The sequence below is a fragment of the Eulemur rufifrons genome, chromosome 3 (assembly GCF_041146395.1).
Source record: "Eulemur rufifrons isolate Redbay chromosome 3, OSU_ERuf_1, whole genome shotgun sequence".
NCBI classification, from domain to species: domain Eukaryota; kingdom Metazoa; phylum Chordata; class Mammalia; order Primates; family Lemuridae; genus Eulemur; species Eulemur rufifrons.
Genome location: NC_090985.1, coordinates 35,550,241 through 35,563,922, shown reverse-complemented (window position 1 = coordinate 35,563,922; position 13,682 = coordinate 35,550,241). Strand labels below are relative to the sequence as shown.

Sequence of the window (13,682 nt, the reverse complement as noted above, 5' to 3'; positions counted from 1 at the left end):
TTAACCTCTCTGAGCGTCAGTCTCCTAGTCCGTGAATGGGGAAATAACAGTTCCTGTTTCACAGTGCTGCTGAGAGAACTGCCATCGTGATGACAGGGCCCTCGGCGCCCCGCCCACGCGGAGCCCCCGATACAGGTGAGCTGTCGGTGGTGATGGGATCTGCCTTCACCGGGTGTGGGGATCGTGCTCTTTAGCAAAGCACAGATTACTGTGGGGTTGGCCCGGCCTGTCTGCCGTGTCCTTCTGCCTGCTCCAGCCGTGCCAGGCGTGCCATCCTGTTCCCCCTCCGGCCTTTGCACAAGGTCAATCTGTGCAGGCCTTCAGGAGGAGCGACCTCTCTTCCTCTAGGCAGCCCTCTGCCAGGGGAGCCCCACAGTCATCACTACTCATCCGTCCCCTCCCCAGCCTGCAAGCTTCTCAGGGACAGAGCAGGTGGGGCTGTCTTGACACAAAGGGAATGTCTGTGGAACAGACAAGCCTCGGATGCTTACGTGTAAGGCAACTCATTTAGTTGACTTCACCCTCGTCCCAGGCTGCTGGCTGCACAGGCCGAGCCAACGTGTCTGTTCAGCTCACCACCGTGGGAGGGACGCCTGCTCCGCCGTGGCACGCCTGCCGGAGAAGGGAGCCCATTTCCTCCAGGTCGCCTGCATAGTGCACAACCGGGAGAGTCAAAGCTGGGCAGAGACGACATTTGGGGGCCAGGGGGTGCAAAGTACAATAGGTGGAATTATCCTAATACACACATTCTGCGGGTGAGAAGACTTAATTAAAAAACAAATGGGGTAGGTGGGCACAGGGCTGGGGGAGAACAAAGCAGGATGGGGAGGGAGGGGGGTTGTTGCTGAGGCCACAAAGACCTGGATCCACACCGTGGCCCATCACTCCCTGCGTGACCCCAAGCAGGTCCCTCAGCTCTGTGAGCTGACTGCTCCATCCGAGAACGCGCTAGCCACGTCATTCGTCTCACAGCAGGCTGACCAGAGAAGGTGCTCGGGGACCCGGGGTGGAGAGAGGGGAGCAGGCGCCACCGGGGAGACGGGGCTATCGGGCAGGTGGATACCGGAGGGGCTTTCAGTGGGGTGAGTCAATAGTTCCAGACTGTTGAGGTTTAAAACTATGTATGACACATTGTAACCAGATGGAAAGCTGGTGCCGCTTCGCCCCGATTATCCAGATCGCTGTTAGTCACTCCCAAAATATCCTGATAGCAAGTCACTGACTTCCACGCCAAAGCCCATTTTCCCTGGCAGCACAGCGTTTGTGGGTTCATCTCGTCTTGGTGCGTGGACAGGCATTATCAAATCCACCACATTTCATGAGGAAAACAGAAGCAACGCTGAGACCAGCACTTGAGAACCCTCCATGCCGTGGTCTCAGTCTGCTTTCCACTGCGGCGTTTCTCTCTGGCTGGAACCCTGCAGCGACGACTGTCTTCCCCGTGGTGGAAATCCCGAGATGGCCTTGGGGCCAGAACCCCTTGTGTGTGGACTCCCGCCCCAGTGATTTACAAGCCATGAATCTTCTGCACGTAAATGAACAGCTCTGAGCCTCATTTCAACTTCTGTAAAGCTGAGAGGTTCATGCTTCTCATGGGCTTGCTAAGGACCCAGGGAGGCCATGTAGGCGGCACCTGGGCCGGGCGCTGCTCCACTGCGTGGCAGCAGAAGACACGACAACTATGTGACGAAAGCAAACACGTGGCGCTCAGTCTGTGCTGGGCGCTAAGTACTATCAACGTGGTAACATCACCCTTGACTCAGGCAGACGTCTCCCTCTTCCTCCTGCCCAGTTCACGTCGGCAGCAGCAGAAGTGGGTGCAGCAGAGGTGGGCGTGGAGGAGACCAAAGATCCAGAGTTTGTGAGCCGGGCAAGCACCGCACATTTTTATGAATCCAGTGAGCTTTGACACAGGCGCTGGAGTGATTTGTGTTATCTATACCCCAAAAGCACAGCCAAATGAAGCCTTGATTTTTCTTCAGTCAGAATAGTGGACAACTCACAAAATGGTCTGATTTCAAATGTTTGGGATCAACTGAGAATATGTTTATTTAAAAGCAATTTTAAATATTAAAAAAAGTAGAAATTAACACATACAGTACTGAAAAACTGTCACATTAAATACATGTGAAATGACAAGTGTACTGATGTTTGATGGTAACATCCAGATGAGAATTTGAATTTAACTGGTGGCACTATGGGATTCCTATACAACATGTTGAAGTTCTAGGCAATAAAAAAATAAATAGCAATTGCTGTTCAACAGTAAAATAAGACACACACTATTTGCAGGACATAACTTTCCCCTCTGCAGGAAAAAAAAATCTAATTTGCTATTTTTTTCCTAAGGTTCAAGACCTTCAAAATACTATATCATGTACAAAATTGCAGATAGTGGCTCACTGAGTTTAAGAACAAGATCAATTTAAACTCAACAAGATCACCAAAGGTATTTCTACCTAGTTTTCCTATGTCCCATAGTAAGCTGGATTAGAGAGAACTCAAATTCCTGATGGAAAACAAAAAGAAAAAAACTCAGAAAAAAGGTTATTAAAAATGCATCTGTGTAAGTTGCTGCAAAAGGGGAAGAAGAGATACTGACTCCATGTAACTTCAGACATGCAGCTTTTGTGTTTTTTTTTTTTTTTTTTTAAAAAAGTTTATTTTGAGATCAGCTGAAAATAGTCTAGGCCACAAAAATGAATAGCTCTTTAATGCAACTTAAAATATGTCAATGAATGAAATGGGACACTGAGCAACCTCAGACGTGACTTCTGTTCTGACACCAGCGTGGCTTAAATACTGAGGCTGGTAAAGCCGCCAGCCACACACCAGCAGTCGACTGGTTCCTCGTGCCCTCGGTTTGGTGTGGGAATTCACGTGTGCCCTGATACTGAGGAAACAATTGCTTAAAATCACTTTCCAAAACAGCTGATAGAATATTTTGCAGGTTTGTCATGCAAGGTTTATTTATTAGGTGGCTATTCCAAGTTTTCATAGTAACCACTTAAGCAGAACTGAATTAATATTCACTGAGCAATGTGACTCTATGAAAGAGGGCTTTCCTAAGGGTTTGGCTGGGAGTTGTGCTTCTGTGAAATTAACATTTCTCACTCATTGCCAAGATTCTCTGCTTAAAAATATTAGTTTTCTGTGCTGCTGCCAAAATAGCAATTTAAGCAAATGTCATGCCAGAACGACACATGAGCCTCGGAATCAGACAGTTCCACTGGCTGTGGAGTACAACCATTGTATTCTTTTCCAGAATTCAGCCTGTGTAAAAGACCGAAATACTCACAATGTTCTTAATGATCTGATAAACATGGCTGGGATGAAAAGAAAAATGAGAGAGAGACAGTGCTTTTCACAGTGCAATTCATAGCAGCGTTCAAAAACTTGGTTATGAATTGACTTGAAGGTGACGTGTCTATTGAACAGAGCTTGAGATTGGGAAACTCATCTGTAACTGCGGTTTACTAAACAGCATGGAAAAAGAAAAGCTTGGTTTCAGCACCTGGATTCTATAGTGGGGAAATTGTGTGAAGGGTTGACTTAAATTCATCTTGAATAATCTTTTAAAAGTTTAAATTTATCCAAGAAGAAAACTAAGAAAATAATTTAAAATTGATGCATTAGATGCTTCAACGCATTTGAGGGATGCTGATTCACGATATGATATGTAAATCCATACTCTCGAGAAAGCCAAATGACTAGAAACAAATATTGTTGCAACCTTATAATTTCTGCTTTAATGGCAATCAAGTTTAAAAAATGTACAGTTCCACTTATCCATACTATTCCTTTATAAAAGGCAGATTTCAGGTAAGCTTCTAAATGCATGCATAATGTAGAGGCTAATATTTTCTGGCAGTCCTTGGTTCCTGAACGTTGAACTTCATCAGACGTGTTTTAAACTTTTGTCAAAATAGTCATGAAGGATATGTTATTTTTGCATAATGAGGTAATATCTCAGGGGCGGGCACTCACCATCGTAAGACAGTATAAATCCACTTGTTTGTCTAAACTTGCATGAGGCTGTGTGCATTGTAAAATGCCACAAAGGGTTTTGGGTCAGTGAATATTTTGCTGAAGGAATAACACTTACATTTAACAGAGCACTTTTCTGTAATAAATACCAAAGTAGGTTTTTGTAGCTGTAAACTGTGTACACAGATAACTACAGGCTGGTCTGTCATGGAGCTAAAAGTTTCACCTGGAAAACAGAACCCACCTCTTTGCTAATGTTGCATTTTCAGTAACACAATTGAGAATACTGCATTGTTAGGAACAGAGAGTCAATTCTATGCCTTTCAACGGTTGCTGGAGACCACTTCTATTTGCAAAGCCAGCAGTTCCTATACTTTTTTTGTTTGTTTGCTTGTGAAACAGCATAGATAGAGAGATGTAAGTGCTAGATGCCAAGGATGGCTTTGGCAAACCAGTAAGGCGCGCCGGGTTCCAAGGCTACCCTAATACTGGCGAAGGCAGAAGACACAGGATATTTACAATACATACTATATTCCCTCCTGAGGTGGCCCTTCCATGAGTTTCTTATTCTGTAACAGCAGCTATATACACATTGTGCACAGGATTACATGGAGGCAGCAGTCTTGCATGAAGGATGTGGACAATCTTAAAGTTCTGCTTTTTGCTAGTCGGACAGGATGTGAACAAAGGACACTGGAAAGACCCCCTTCCTTTCAGGCTGTCCTTCAATGTGCCCAATCTGCAAGGAGAAAAGAGAGCAGTGAGGCTGGAGGCAGCAGGCAGCTGCCCTGTGACAAGCCCAGTAGCTGAGAGCCCAGCCCAGAGTCTGCCCACAGCCCTGGGGTGGAATCCCAGGCCTACCCCTCCCCACCTTTCAGTGACTGAGAGAGTGTAATGATATCAAGTATGTAATGAAATAGCAAATGACAGAGCTTACAATATGTTCAGCACTTCTGCGTGGATCTCACTGCACCTACACAGCAACCCCACGAGGTAGATGTTTCTTACGATCCTCATGTTATAGACGAGGGGACAGAGGCCCAGCGGTGTGGACTAACCTGCTCACAGTCGCACACAGGCTTCAGACTCCAGAGTCCTAGTCCTGAACCATGGTGCTTGGCTGCCTTTCCAGGTGGGTGACCTCAGACAATCCTTGCTACTAAGCCTCTCATCTGTAAAATGGGGCTACAAAAAATATCCCTCCTTTCTGGAATTGTGTGACACATTAAAAGAAGAAAAAAATATATGGAAAGGGCTCCTAGGTACCAATCACTTGTTTTCTAGTTACTATGGAAGAAAGAATATCATGGAAGGTTGAGACTGGTGGTGGCCTAAGGCAATTTTTTGTCTGCTGCATAAGCCTGTGAGCCATGGGTACCTGCAAATATTTTCTAATGACCTAAATTAGAAAAGAAAATTGCCCCCAGTTGAGAACTACTACTTCAGTCCACGCAAAACCCTTAAAGCTGTGATCAAGAATCTGAAGTCACCGAAGGCGTGAAGGAAAAAGGCAAATGTGAGCGTGCACATTTGCATGCATGCATGCGTGTACACATGTGTATACGTGCATGGGTTAAGCAGGTTCTGCTGACCCAACTGTAAACTACAGGTCCTTTCCCGGCAGACAGAACGGAGTCCCACTTGGGAGGAGGCAGCTGAGGCTGCCACGGAAGGGGAATTTTTCTGCTGACATTGGGAAGTGACGATGAGGACAGTGTAAGGGGTGGCTGTCCACTCACTGCACCTCAGCCTGGCAGGTCCCATGGGGAGACATACTCCCTGGGCAGCCTGAACAGCGACAGATGTGTGGGCCGCCCTTACAACCTGGGTATCTACAGGGGCCTCTGATCGCCAAACAGCCACCATGCGAGGGGGACACAAATATTTTTCCTTCCTGATACCGGGGCAGTGAGGTTTTAACATAAAAGGCGTTTGCATAGATATTCTCATTTAATCTTATAAAATGAGGAAGGTATCACGGCCCCACCTTACAAAGCGAGAACTACAGACCAGATTCAGGATTGAGCCTGAGGACTGAGTGCTTGTAAACTGCTGAGCCTGAAGAGGAACTAGGGCCTCTGACTCCCAGCCTGGGGACAGTGTGGAATGGTGAGCAAAGCACACAGCTTTGGGATCAGAGCCCAGTCAGAATCCTGGCCTGGCCAGCTTACTGGCTGTGTGGTCACAGGCAACACACTCAACTTTTTCATATCTGAAAAATTAGAAAATACTTATAACTCACAAGATTTTCGTATGATACCATGCGGTAAAGCACATACAAATCTCTTGACCCATTTTCAAAGCACCAATGCTGTTTTTCTAGCTCGTGTCAGTGGTGGAGGATACTAAATGCAAATGGCATTTGGCGAATGGCCGGGTGAGCGACGCAGCTGGCAGGAGCCTGTGCTCGAGGACGCGCTCTGACTCACTGCCGTGTCCGCAGGACCCAGCGCGGTGCCTGCCCAGCAACGCTGAACGAATGAAGCAGCCACGTACCCACCACTCCTGGTCCTCTTCCCCTGTGACGACAATCACTTCTCCCTCGATGAACGTGAGCTCGTCATCGTTGTCTGCCTGGCAGTCATAAATGGTCTTCACTCGCCTCACTTTGTTTTTCCCCTTAAATAAAGAAGCTGGATTTTAGCTGAAAGAATAGACTGAAGGGAAAACAATAGCACAGCCTTCTTTATAAGACAGGTGACCTTGGGCAAGTGACTTAACCTCACCGAGCCTTGATTTCTTTAACCTTGAACGTGGAAAGAATGTCTGCCAGGCGCCCAGTGTGCCGTGTGCTCCCAAGGAATGAATGACAGACCTGCCCTGCATTAGCGATCGGGCATCACCGAGTTATTTTCACCAGAAAGCAAACATTATGTGTAGGGATCAAAATTCAGCTTCCCCAAAAAACACGAAGCGCTCTGTCCCCACCACACCCACAACATCAGCTTGCAGAAATGACAGCAGACTCTAAAAATGTTTTTAGGAAACATGATGTAACGCAAAATGTGCAGCTTCTGCATACTGAATGTGCAGCATAAACAAATTTCTTAGTCCTCATGCAAAACACCAAGTCAGTACATGCTGGTTAAACACAGCGGGACCAGCCGGGGTTGGGAGGATTCTATGCAGTTCCTGAAACAGTTTTAATTTTTGACCAGTTTTGACTTGGGCTTTTATCTGTTGGACTTCCAGTTCTTTGCAAACAAAGAGATGAAAATAGAGATATTACCTTCTAAAGGATGTTTTTTCACATCATAATTAAATAATTGGCAATTAAAAAAGCTGGCTGTCTCTTTAAATGTTCTGGGTCAAGTGACTTTTCCTCTCTGTTCCCTGGTTTCTCCTTTAATCACCCTGTCAATCCTAGCTCCTTTCTGGGCTCCCTTCTGGCCTGTGCTGGTGGGCTCTGAGCAGCCTGGCAGAACTGGGGATGTGGCGGTTTTGCAACTTAGTTCTGATTCTGAGCAACTGAGAAGGCCTGTAACTGTGTTAATTTACAATGGGAGGATTACGTGAAATAATATAATAAAACTATAACACATAGTGTGTAGAATGAAATGGAATTTTGCATATGTCCAAAGGCTACTGCGGCTGTCAGGGTGCTTGGGAGTCATGGGAGATTTCCCTTTTGAATAGTAAAAGCATCCACCATACTAAACGTGGCAGCTCAAATCCACAGGAGGATGGGTTTTATTTTTCTTACTTTTCCTTTAGTATTGATGTGACACACTTTTATTGTAACTTTCTTTTTTTTTAGACTGGGTCTCGCTGTATTGCCCAGGCTGGTCTTGAACTCTTAGGCTCAAGCAATCCCCTTGTCTTAACCTCCCAAGTAGCTGGGACTACAGGCATGTGCCACTGCACCTAGCTTATTGTAACACTTTTATAATAAAACGTGAATAAAGGTAGAGCTGCCATGTACAATGGGAGGGCTTTTGGTCGCCTCAGTAACTTTGCTCCTCAGCCTGGGGTACAGCACGTGACATCTTCGTGGAGCATCACTTCTCCACAAAAATCTTGGGGAAAAATCACTTTTATATTAAAGTAAAATTGACATATAGAGTAGAAAGCATTTCGTGAAAACAACAGAATATGAAACTTCTACAAATATTTGTGGAAGTCTCTTTGGGTTTTGCCTTCCACTCCTCCTGGAGGATGCAATGAGAAGCACTGACTTGGAAGATTCTCAGAACCCAGAGAGGTAAACTGCTTTTTTGTGACCTTAGCGAAAGGAAAAGGTTATCTAGGACAAGGTTTCCAGATAAGAGTGACCATTGCTGAGTGGTCTATGTGCCAGGAAGTGCTGCTCATTTGCATTTGATAATCCATAAGCTCAGATATTACAGGAGGAAACTAGGGCTCAGAGAAAGTAACTTGCCAAGGTCGTGTGGTTGTGTTAGGCACTGAAGCCAGGTCTTGAAGCCTGTTGGAGTCCAAAGCCTGTGTTCTTAAGCAGTAGGCTCCACTCCACCAGAATGCTTGAACCACAGCATGGAGGTAGAGTCAGGTGAGCAAGCCCCTGCCCTCTCTTGTATAATTTGGAGAGCATACCCTCCCGCCAGCTTTCAAAGTGCAGCACAGGATTTGTAAGAGCCTGAACACTGGTGCCCACCCACCGTATTGATTTTTCTAGGCAGTGGTACGGGTGTCTCTGGCAGAGTAGGCGTGAGGTCATTGGAGTCTTCAGATGCTTGCTTTTGGATGGCATCTCTGGACTGCACGTTTAGGGAGAGATCCACTGGGTGTGACTTCTGCGTGACCTCAGAGGGCTGCTGAGCCTTGGGTGAGACATCTCCAGTCTGGGATTTTGCCAGCAGGTCTCCCAGTTGTGGTTTGGGGGGCAGGTCCTTCATCTGTGGTTTGGGAGGTAAGTCTGAGAGCTGGGGTTTGGGTGGAAGGTCGCCCAGCTGTGGCTTGGGGGGCAGTTCTCCTGGCTTAGGTGGCAAATCTCCAATTTGGGGTTTGGGAGCCAGTTCTGTGGGCTTCGGGGGCAGGTCTCCAGGTGGTGGCTTTTGTGGTAACTCTGCCAACTGTGACGATTTCTGGAAGATTTCGGGCGGGACATTGGCTTTGTCTAGGGAGAGATGATGGCTGGTTTCTGTTTTCCTTAGTGCCACTGCAGGAAACAATCACAAAGAGGGAGGTCATTGGAACAGAATACGAGGAGGGAAGGGCGGCTTTCCTCCTGTCACAGTCATCTGAGGGAGGCACAATCACTGTGCAGGGAACTGACCTAAAGTGAGCACTTGGGATGGAGGAGCTCAGGGCCAGGGCCAGGCCGGCTGTTTAAAAAGATGAAGGTTGGAAGCCTGGAAGGTATTATAATTCATGGCTTTATGCCTCAATTATATAAGAAGAGGATGTCCATACTAATGCAGAATTAAAAAAAAAGAAAACCCACCAAACATAATACAAACAGATTACAGAAAGTTGGAAAGTACAGTGTTAAAAAGAACTTTTTTGTAAGCCTATCATCTGAATGTAGCCATTTTAAATATTTTGATATATTTCCTTCTCATCTCTTCTATGTGTTTTCTGTAGATATAACTTCATCTGCTTTTATCTAATATTGTTTTAACAAAAGTATTTGTCATGCTGTTAAAAATCCTTTACTAGCAGTATGTAATTCTGAATGGTATATTCTATTCCACTCTATAGCTTTATCAATATTTCCCATTTTATATGATTCACACAGTATATAAGATAAGCAAAAGGCTTCTTCTCCGCTCCCCCTGGCCCCCTCTCTGCCATCACGCCACTATAACCTCTGTTAGACTTGGGTGATACACATACGTGTGCTTATGAATCTTATAAAAACCACACATGGGATACACACATCATCTGAAGCTTTGTTTTTCCCCACCTAATAGGTTTGGAAGAGTTTCTCCGTCAGTTCCTCCTTATTCTCTTTAATGGCCGCACAATCCTGCACAGCCTATCCGTTCCCACAGCTATTTATGCAGTTCTACACCGTAGCACGTAGTATACTAAGGACATATCTTCAGCTGTGGCTCTACCACTTAGTAGCTGTGTGACCTTGGGCAAATTATACCACCTCTCTGTGCCACGACTTCCTCATCTCTAAAACCCTACCTCAAAGGGTTGGCATGAGGACTCCATGAGTTAATATATGCAAACAATTCACTGACAGGACCTGGCAGGCTATAAACATTATATATGTAAGAGCAGTATCATTATTGTTGGACAGGGTTCCTTGAGGCCAAGATTCCTATTTTCATTCGTTTATGTTAACTCTGGCTCCTGGCATGGGGGCCAAGCATACAGTATGCACCGAGGAAGGACGCAGCTGACTAGGCACACTGAGTGAATCAAACTAAGGATTTAAAAATTTTTTTAAATTAAAAAATGTTTATTCTTTTTTGATTTCTCTGTCCTACATAGAAAAACTAAGGATTTGACTCTAAAAATACAATCTATACAGAAAGACATTCTTTAAAAAAAAAAAAGAAGAAGAAAAAGAAAAGATAAACTCCAGTGTTGTAAACTGTCACAGGCTGTACTGGGGCTGTCTCCACTCATGAGCTACCTGGACACGTCCCTAAAAAATCAAATGCAAGGGCACCTTGTTCAGGGGCTGGCCCTGGAGCTTCAGCTGATGTGGTCTGGCACTGAGAATTAAACTAGATCAATTAGGTTCCTCTCCTGGAAGTTTGAAGTTGGCTCAACAACAATCTGAGGCAGGTGGTAAGGAGGGAAAAAGCTGGGGAAGCCCTGAGGCCGTGGGGTGGAGGCCTTGCTGTGAGTCAGGGAGGAGAGAAACTGTAAGTGCCGGGCATGCCAAACCTCAAAATACACAGGCCCCTTCACCTGCAACTCTGATTCAAGGAATTTATCCTAAAAAATGATCAAAGTCACACACTGAAATGTCTGTGCTAGGGTTAGCGTTGTTTATGATGAAAAGGTTGCTGACTGAATGTCACATGGCAGGGGATTGCTTTGAGGATGGAATACTATGTAGCCAATAAAAATCATACTGTTGTGTAAAATCCGCTTAACCAGAAACTTTAAAAAGCACAGAAGAAAAGACAAAAGATATATGCCAAATTGGTTATCCTGGGTTGTAAGACTTCAGGTGGTTTGTATTTTCTTATTTGTATTTTTCAAATGTTCTGTAACAAATAGGTATACTTTAATAACAATAAGAAACAAATAACGAAAGAGATAGTCTCTCCTTTAGGGAAGCCTGCCCAACCTTTGTGGCTATTTTATTCTCAAGTTAGTTTATCCTCTCTCCAATTAAAAGTCCTTTCTGACTGCATGCGTAAACTGTAAAGGGCAGGCTTTTCCCCACAACTGGACCACAAAGAGTCCACTGCTAGAGTGAGCCGCATTCAAAACAGAAAAGGAATGAAAATCCCAGCCCACCCACCCACGCAAAAAAAAATTCAGGGCAGTAGTGTCATAGTGCACCCGCCTCCTGCAGGCAAGACTGCCTGGAAAGCAGACGGCCGCGGCCCTTTGAAAAGCTGCGTGTACACAGTACGTGCTATTAAGATTACAACGCTGTACTGTAATAGTTCCATTCCTGAGAACTGATACTAAGAACGTAACGGAGGAGGACAAGGTGGAGGAGGAAAAAGCCTACGTGAAGATGTTCACTACAAACTTCCGGCCCAAATTTCCAACAGAAGGGGATGCTGAGTAAACGATGGCCCTGCACTTAATGGAATAGCGTGTGCCTTAACCATGCTTAGGAAGAGTTCATGAACATGTGGAAAATACTTATGTTAAAATGCTCAGTGGAAAAAAACAGATGTAAGACTGTACTTTCATTATGATGACAACTGTAGAAAAATGTGTGTTCTTGGAAGGGAGCAGGGAGTTGTATTACAGAATGTACGGGTGACTTTGTTCATCTTTAAAAATCCTTTAATGTTTCTGTAATATTGCTTTTTACCAAAAAATACATTTAGAAAATGGCTGTGCCCAGTGTCATGTATCCTGGCTCTGTCCCTCACCCTCTCTGCCACTCCTGGCTTTGGTCTAACAACCTGGCTGTTGGTACCGGCCCTCAAGGGGAGAAGGGGAGGCTGGCCAGGGCCTCGGTGCACACCAGCCCAGAAGACTCAATGCTGGGCAGGTGAGAGATGGAGCCACCGAGCAGAGGAGAGGAGGGCAGCCTTCCTGAGATCTGCTTCCTTATGTTGCTTTATCTTTCTAATGGCCCTGCCACATGGACATCACCATCATCCCTATTTTCCAAGTGGAGACACTGAGGAAAGCTGCGGAGCCTCCCCAAGTCACAGAGTGAGTAAGGGATGACCAACCCCTAGCCCAAGAATAGTTCAGACCAACAGGAAAAGGGTGACCATTCCACCACTATTTCCTGGGCCTATGCTGTGCCCGACACTGTTCCAGGCACTTGAAACACAGCAACAGATGGAACAGAGCAGGTTCCTGTCTGCTGGGAGCTCAGACTCTGGCGAGAGGATGACAAGTACACATGGAGTGTGTCACAGGGTGAGTGTATGTAAAGCAGGGCAAGGGAGAAAGGGAGTGTGTGAGAGGGAGAGCAGCCTACCGAATGGTGTGGTCAGGGGAGCCCTCTCTAATACGGTGAGAGCGGAACAAAAATGTGCAGAGGGCCAGAACAGCAGCTGTCTTGCTAGGCGGTAGGGGGTAGGGGTAGGGGGAAGAAATGGTTCAGGCTGGTGGCAGAGGGAAGAGCAGATGTAAAGCCCTGAGCTAGGAATGTGTTTGGGATCTTTACAGAGAAGCAGGAGGCCAGTGGGGTTGTTAGGGTGAAATACCCATGGAGGCCAGGGGCAGGGCAGAGGTCACACAGGCGGAAGGGTTCAGATGACAGAAGGCCCTGGAGGCTACCATACGGACTTTGCTTTTATTCTGGGTGAGACAGGGAACCGCTGGATGGCCTGGGACAGAGGAGTGACTGAACAGGGATCAGTCTGGCTGTTCTGCTGAGAACAGGCTGCAGGGCCAGCGCGGAGACTACACGCAGACCAGGTAGGAGGCTCCAATAGTCCCGATAAGAGGTGATGGTCACTGGGACCTCGGTGACAGTGGTGGACATGGGGAGAAATGACTGGGTTTTAAATACATATCGAAAGGAAAACCAACAGTATTTGTGGAAACACTGGATGTGGGGTGTGTGAGAAGGGGAGGAATCAAGCGTCTTTCTGAGGTTTTAAGGCCTGAACACCTAGAAACAGATGGGAACACAGCAGGGGGAACAAGTCTGGAGGGTATCAGGAGTCTGTATTCAAGTTTTAAGTTGAGAACCCTGTGAGACATCTGAGTGGCGGGGCCAAACAGGCTGTTGTCTGTGAGTTCAGATTACGGAGGGACACTTCGGCTGGAGATATCAGTGTGGCGCTTTCCAGATGGTTTCAAAGCTACGAGACTGTCTGGATCACTTAGGGAGGGAGGGCAGGTGCAGAAGGGAAGCAGTTCATGACCACGACCTGTGGCACCCCAACACTCAGAGGCTGAGATGGGGAGAAAGCAGCAGAAGAGGTGGAGAAAGCACTGTCAGTGCAGTCGGAATGAACAGGGTGGTGTCCCGGAGCCCATGCAAAGTGCGTCAGGGAGGAGAGAGCAATCAACTGTGCAAAGCTGCAGACGGGCCAAGAAAGACAAGGGCTGGGACTGACCACTGGCCTGTGGCCTTGTGGAGGGATTTGGAGAGGGTGGGTGAATGGATCTTGGCTTTGCGC

The 13,682-nt window shown here is 46.4% G+C and overlaps 1 protein-coding gene across 4 annotated transcripts in view; it reads right to left on the bottom strand.

The window, feature by feature from the left end:
• Positions 1 to 2,700: 2,700 nt before the first annotated feature.
• ASAP1 (ArfGAP with SH3 domain, ankyrin repeat and PH domain 1) overlaps positions 2,701 to 13,682 on the bottom strand; it is a 272,495-nt gene continuing 261,513 nt past the window's right edge. For all 4 annotated transcript variants that reach the window (XM_069465971.1, XM_069465972.1, XM_069465974.1 and 1 more), the window contains 3 exons: positions 8,604 to 9,103; positions 6,484 to 6,606; positions 2,701 to 4,726 (listed from right to left, as the gene is read on the bottom strand). In XM_069465971.1, coding sequence (XP_069322072.1) covers positions 4,652 to 4,726; positions 6,484 to 6,606; positions 8,604 to 9,103 — 698 coding nt within the window. In that variant the 3' untranslated portion in view covers positions 2,701 to 4,651. The remainder of the gene's footprint in view (positions 4,727 to 6,483; positions 6,607 to 8,603; positions 9,104 to 13,682) is intronic.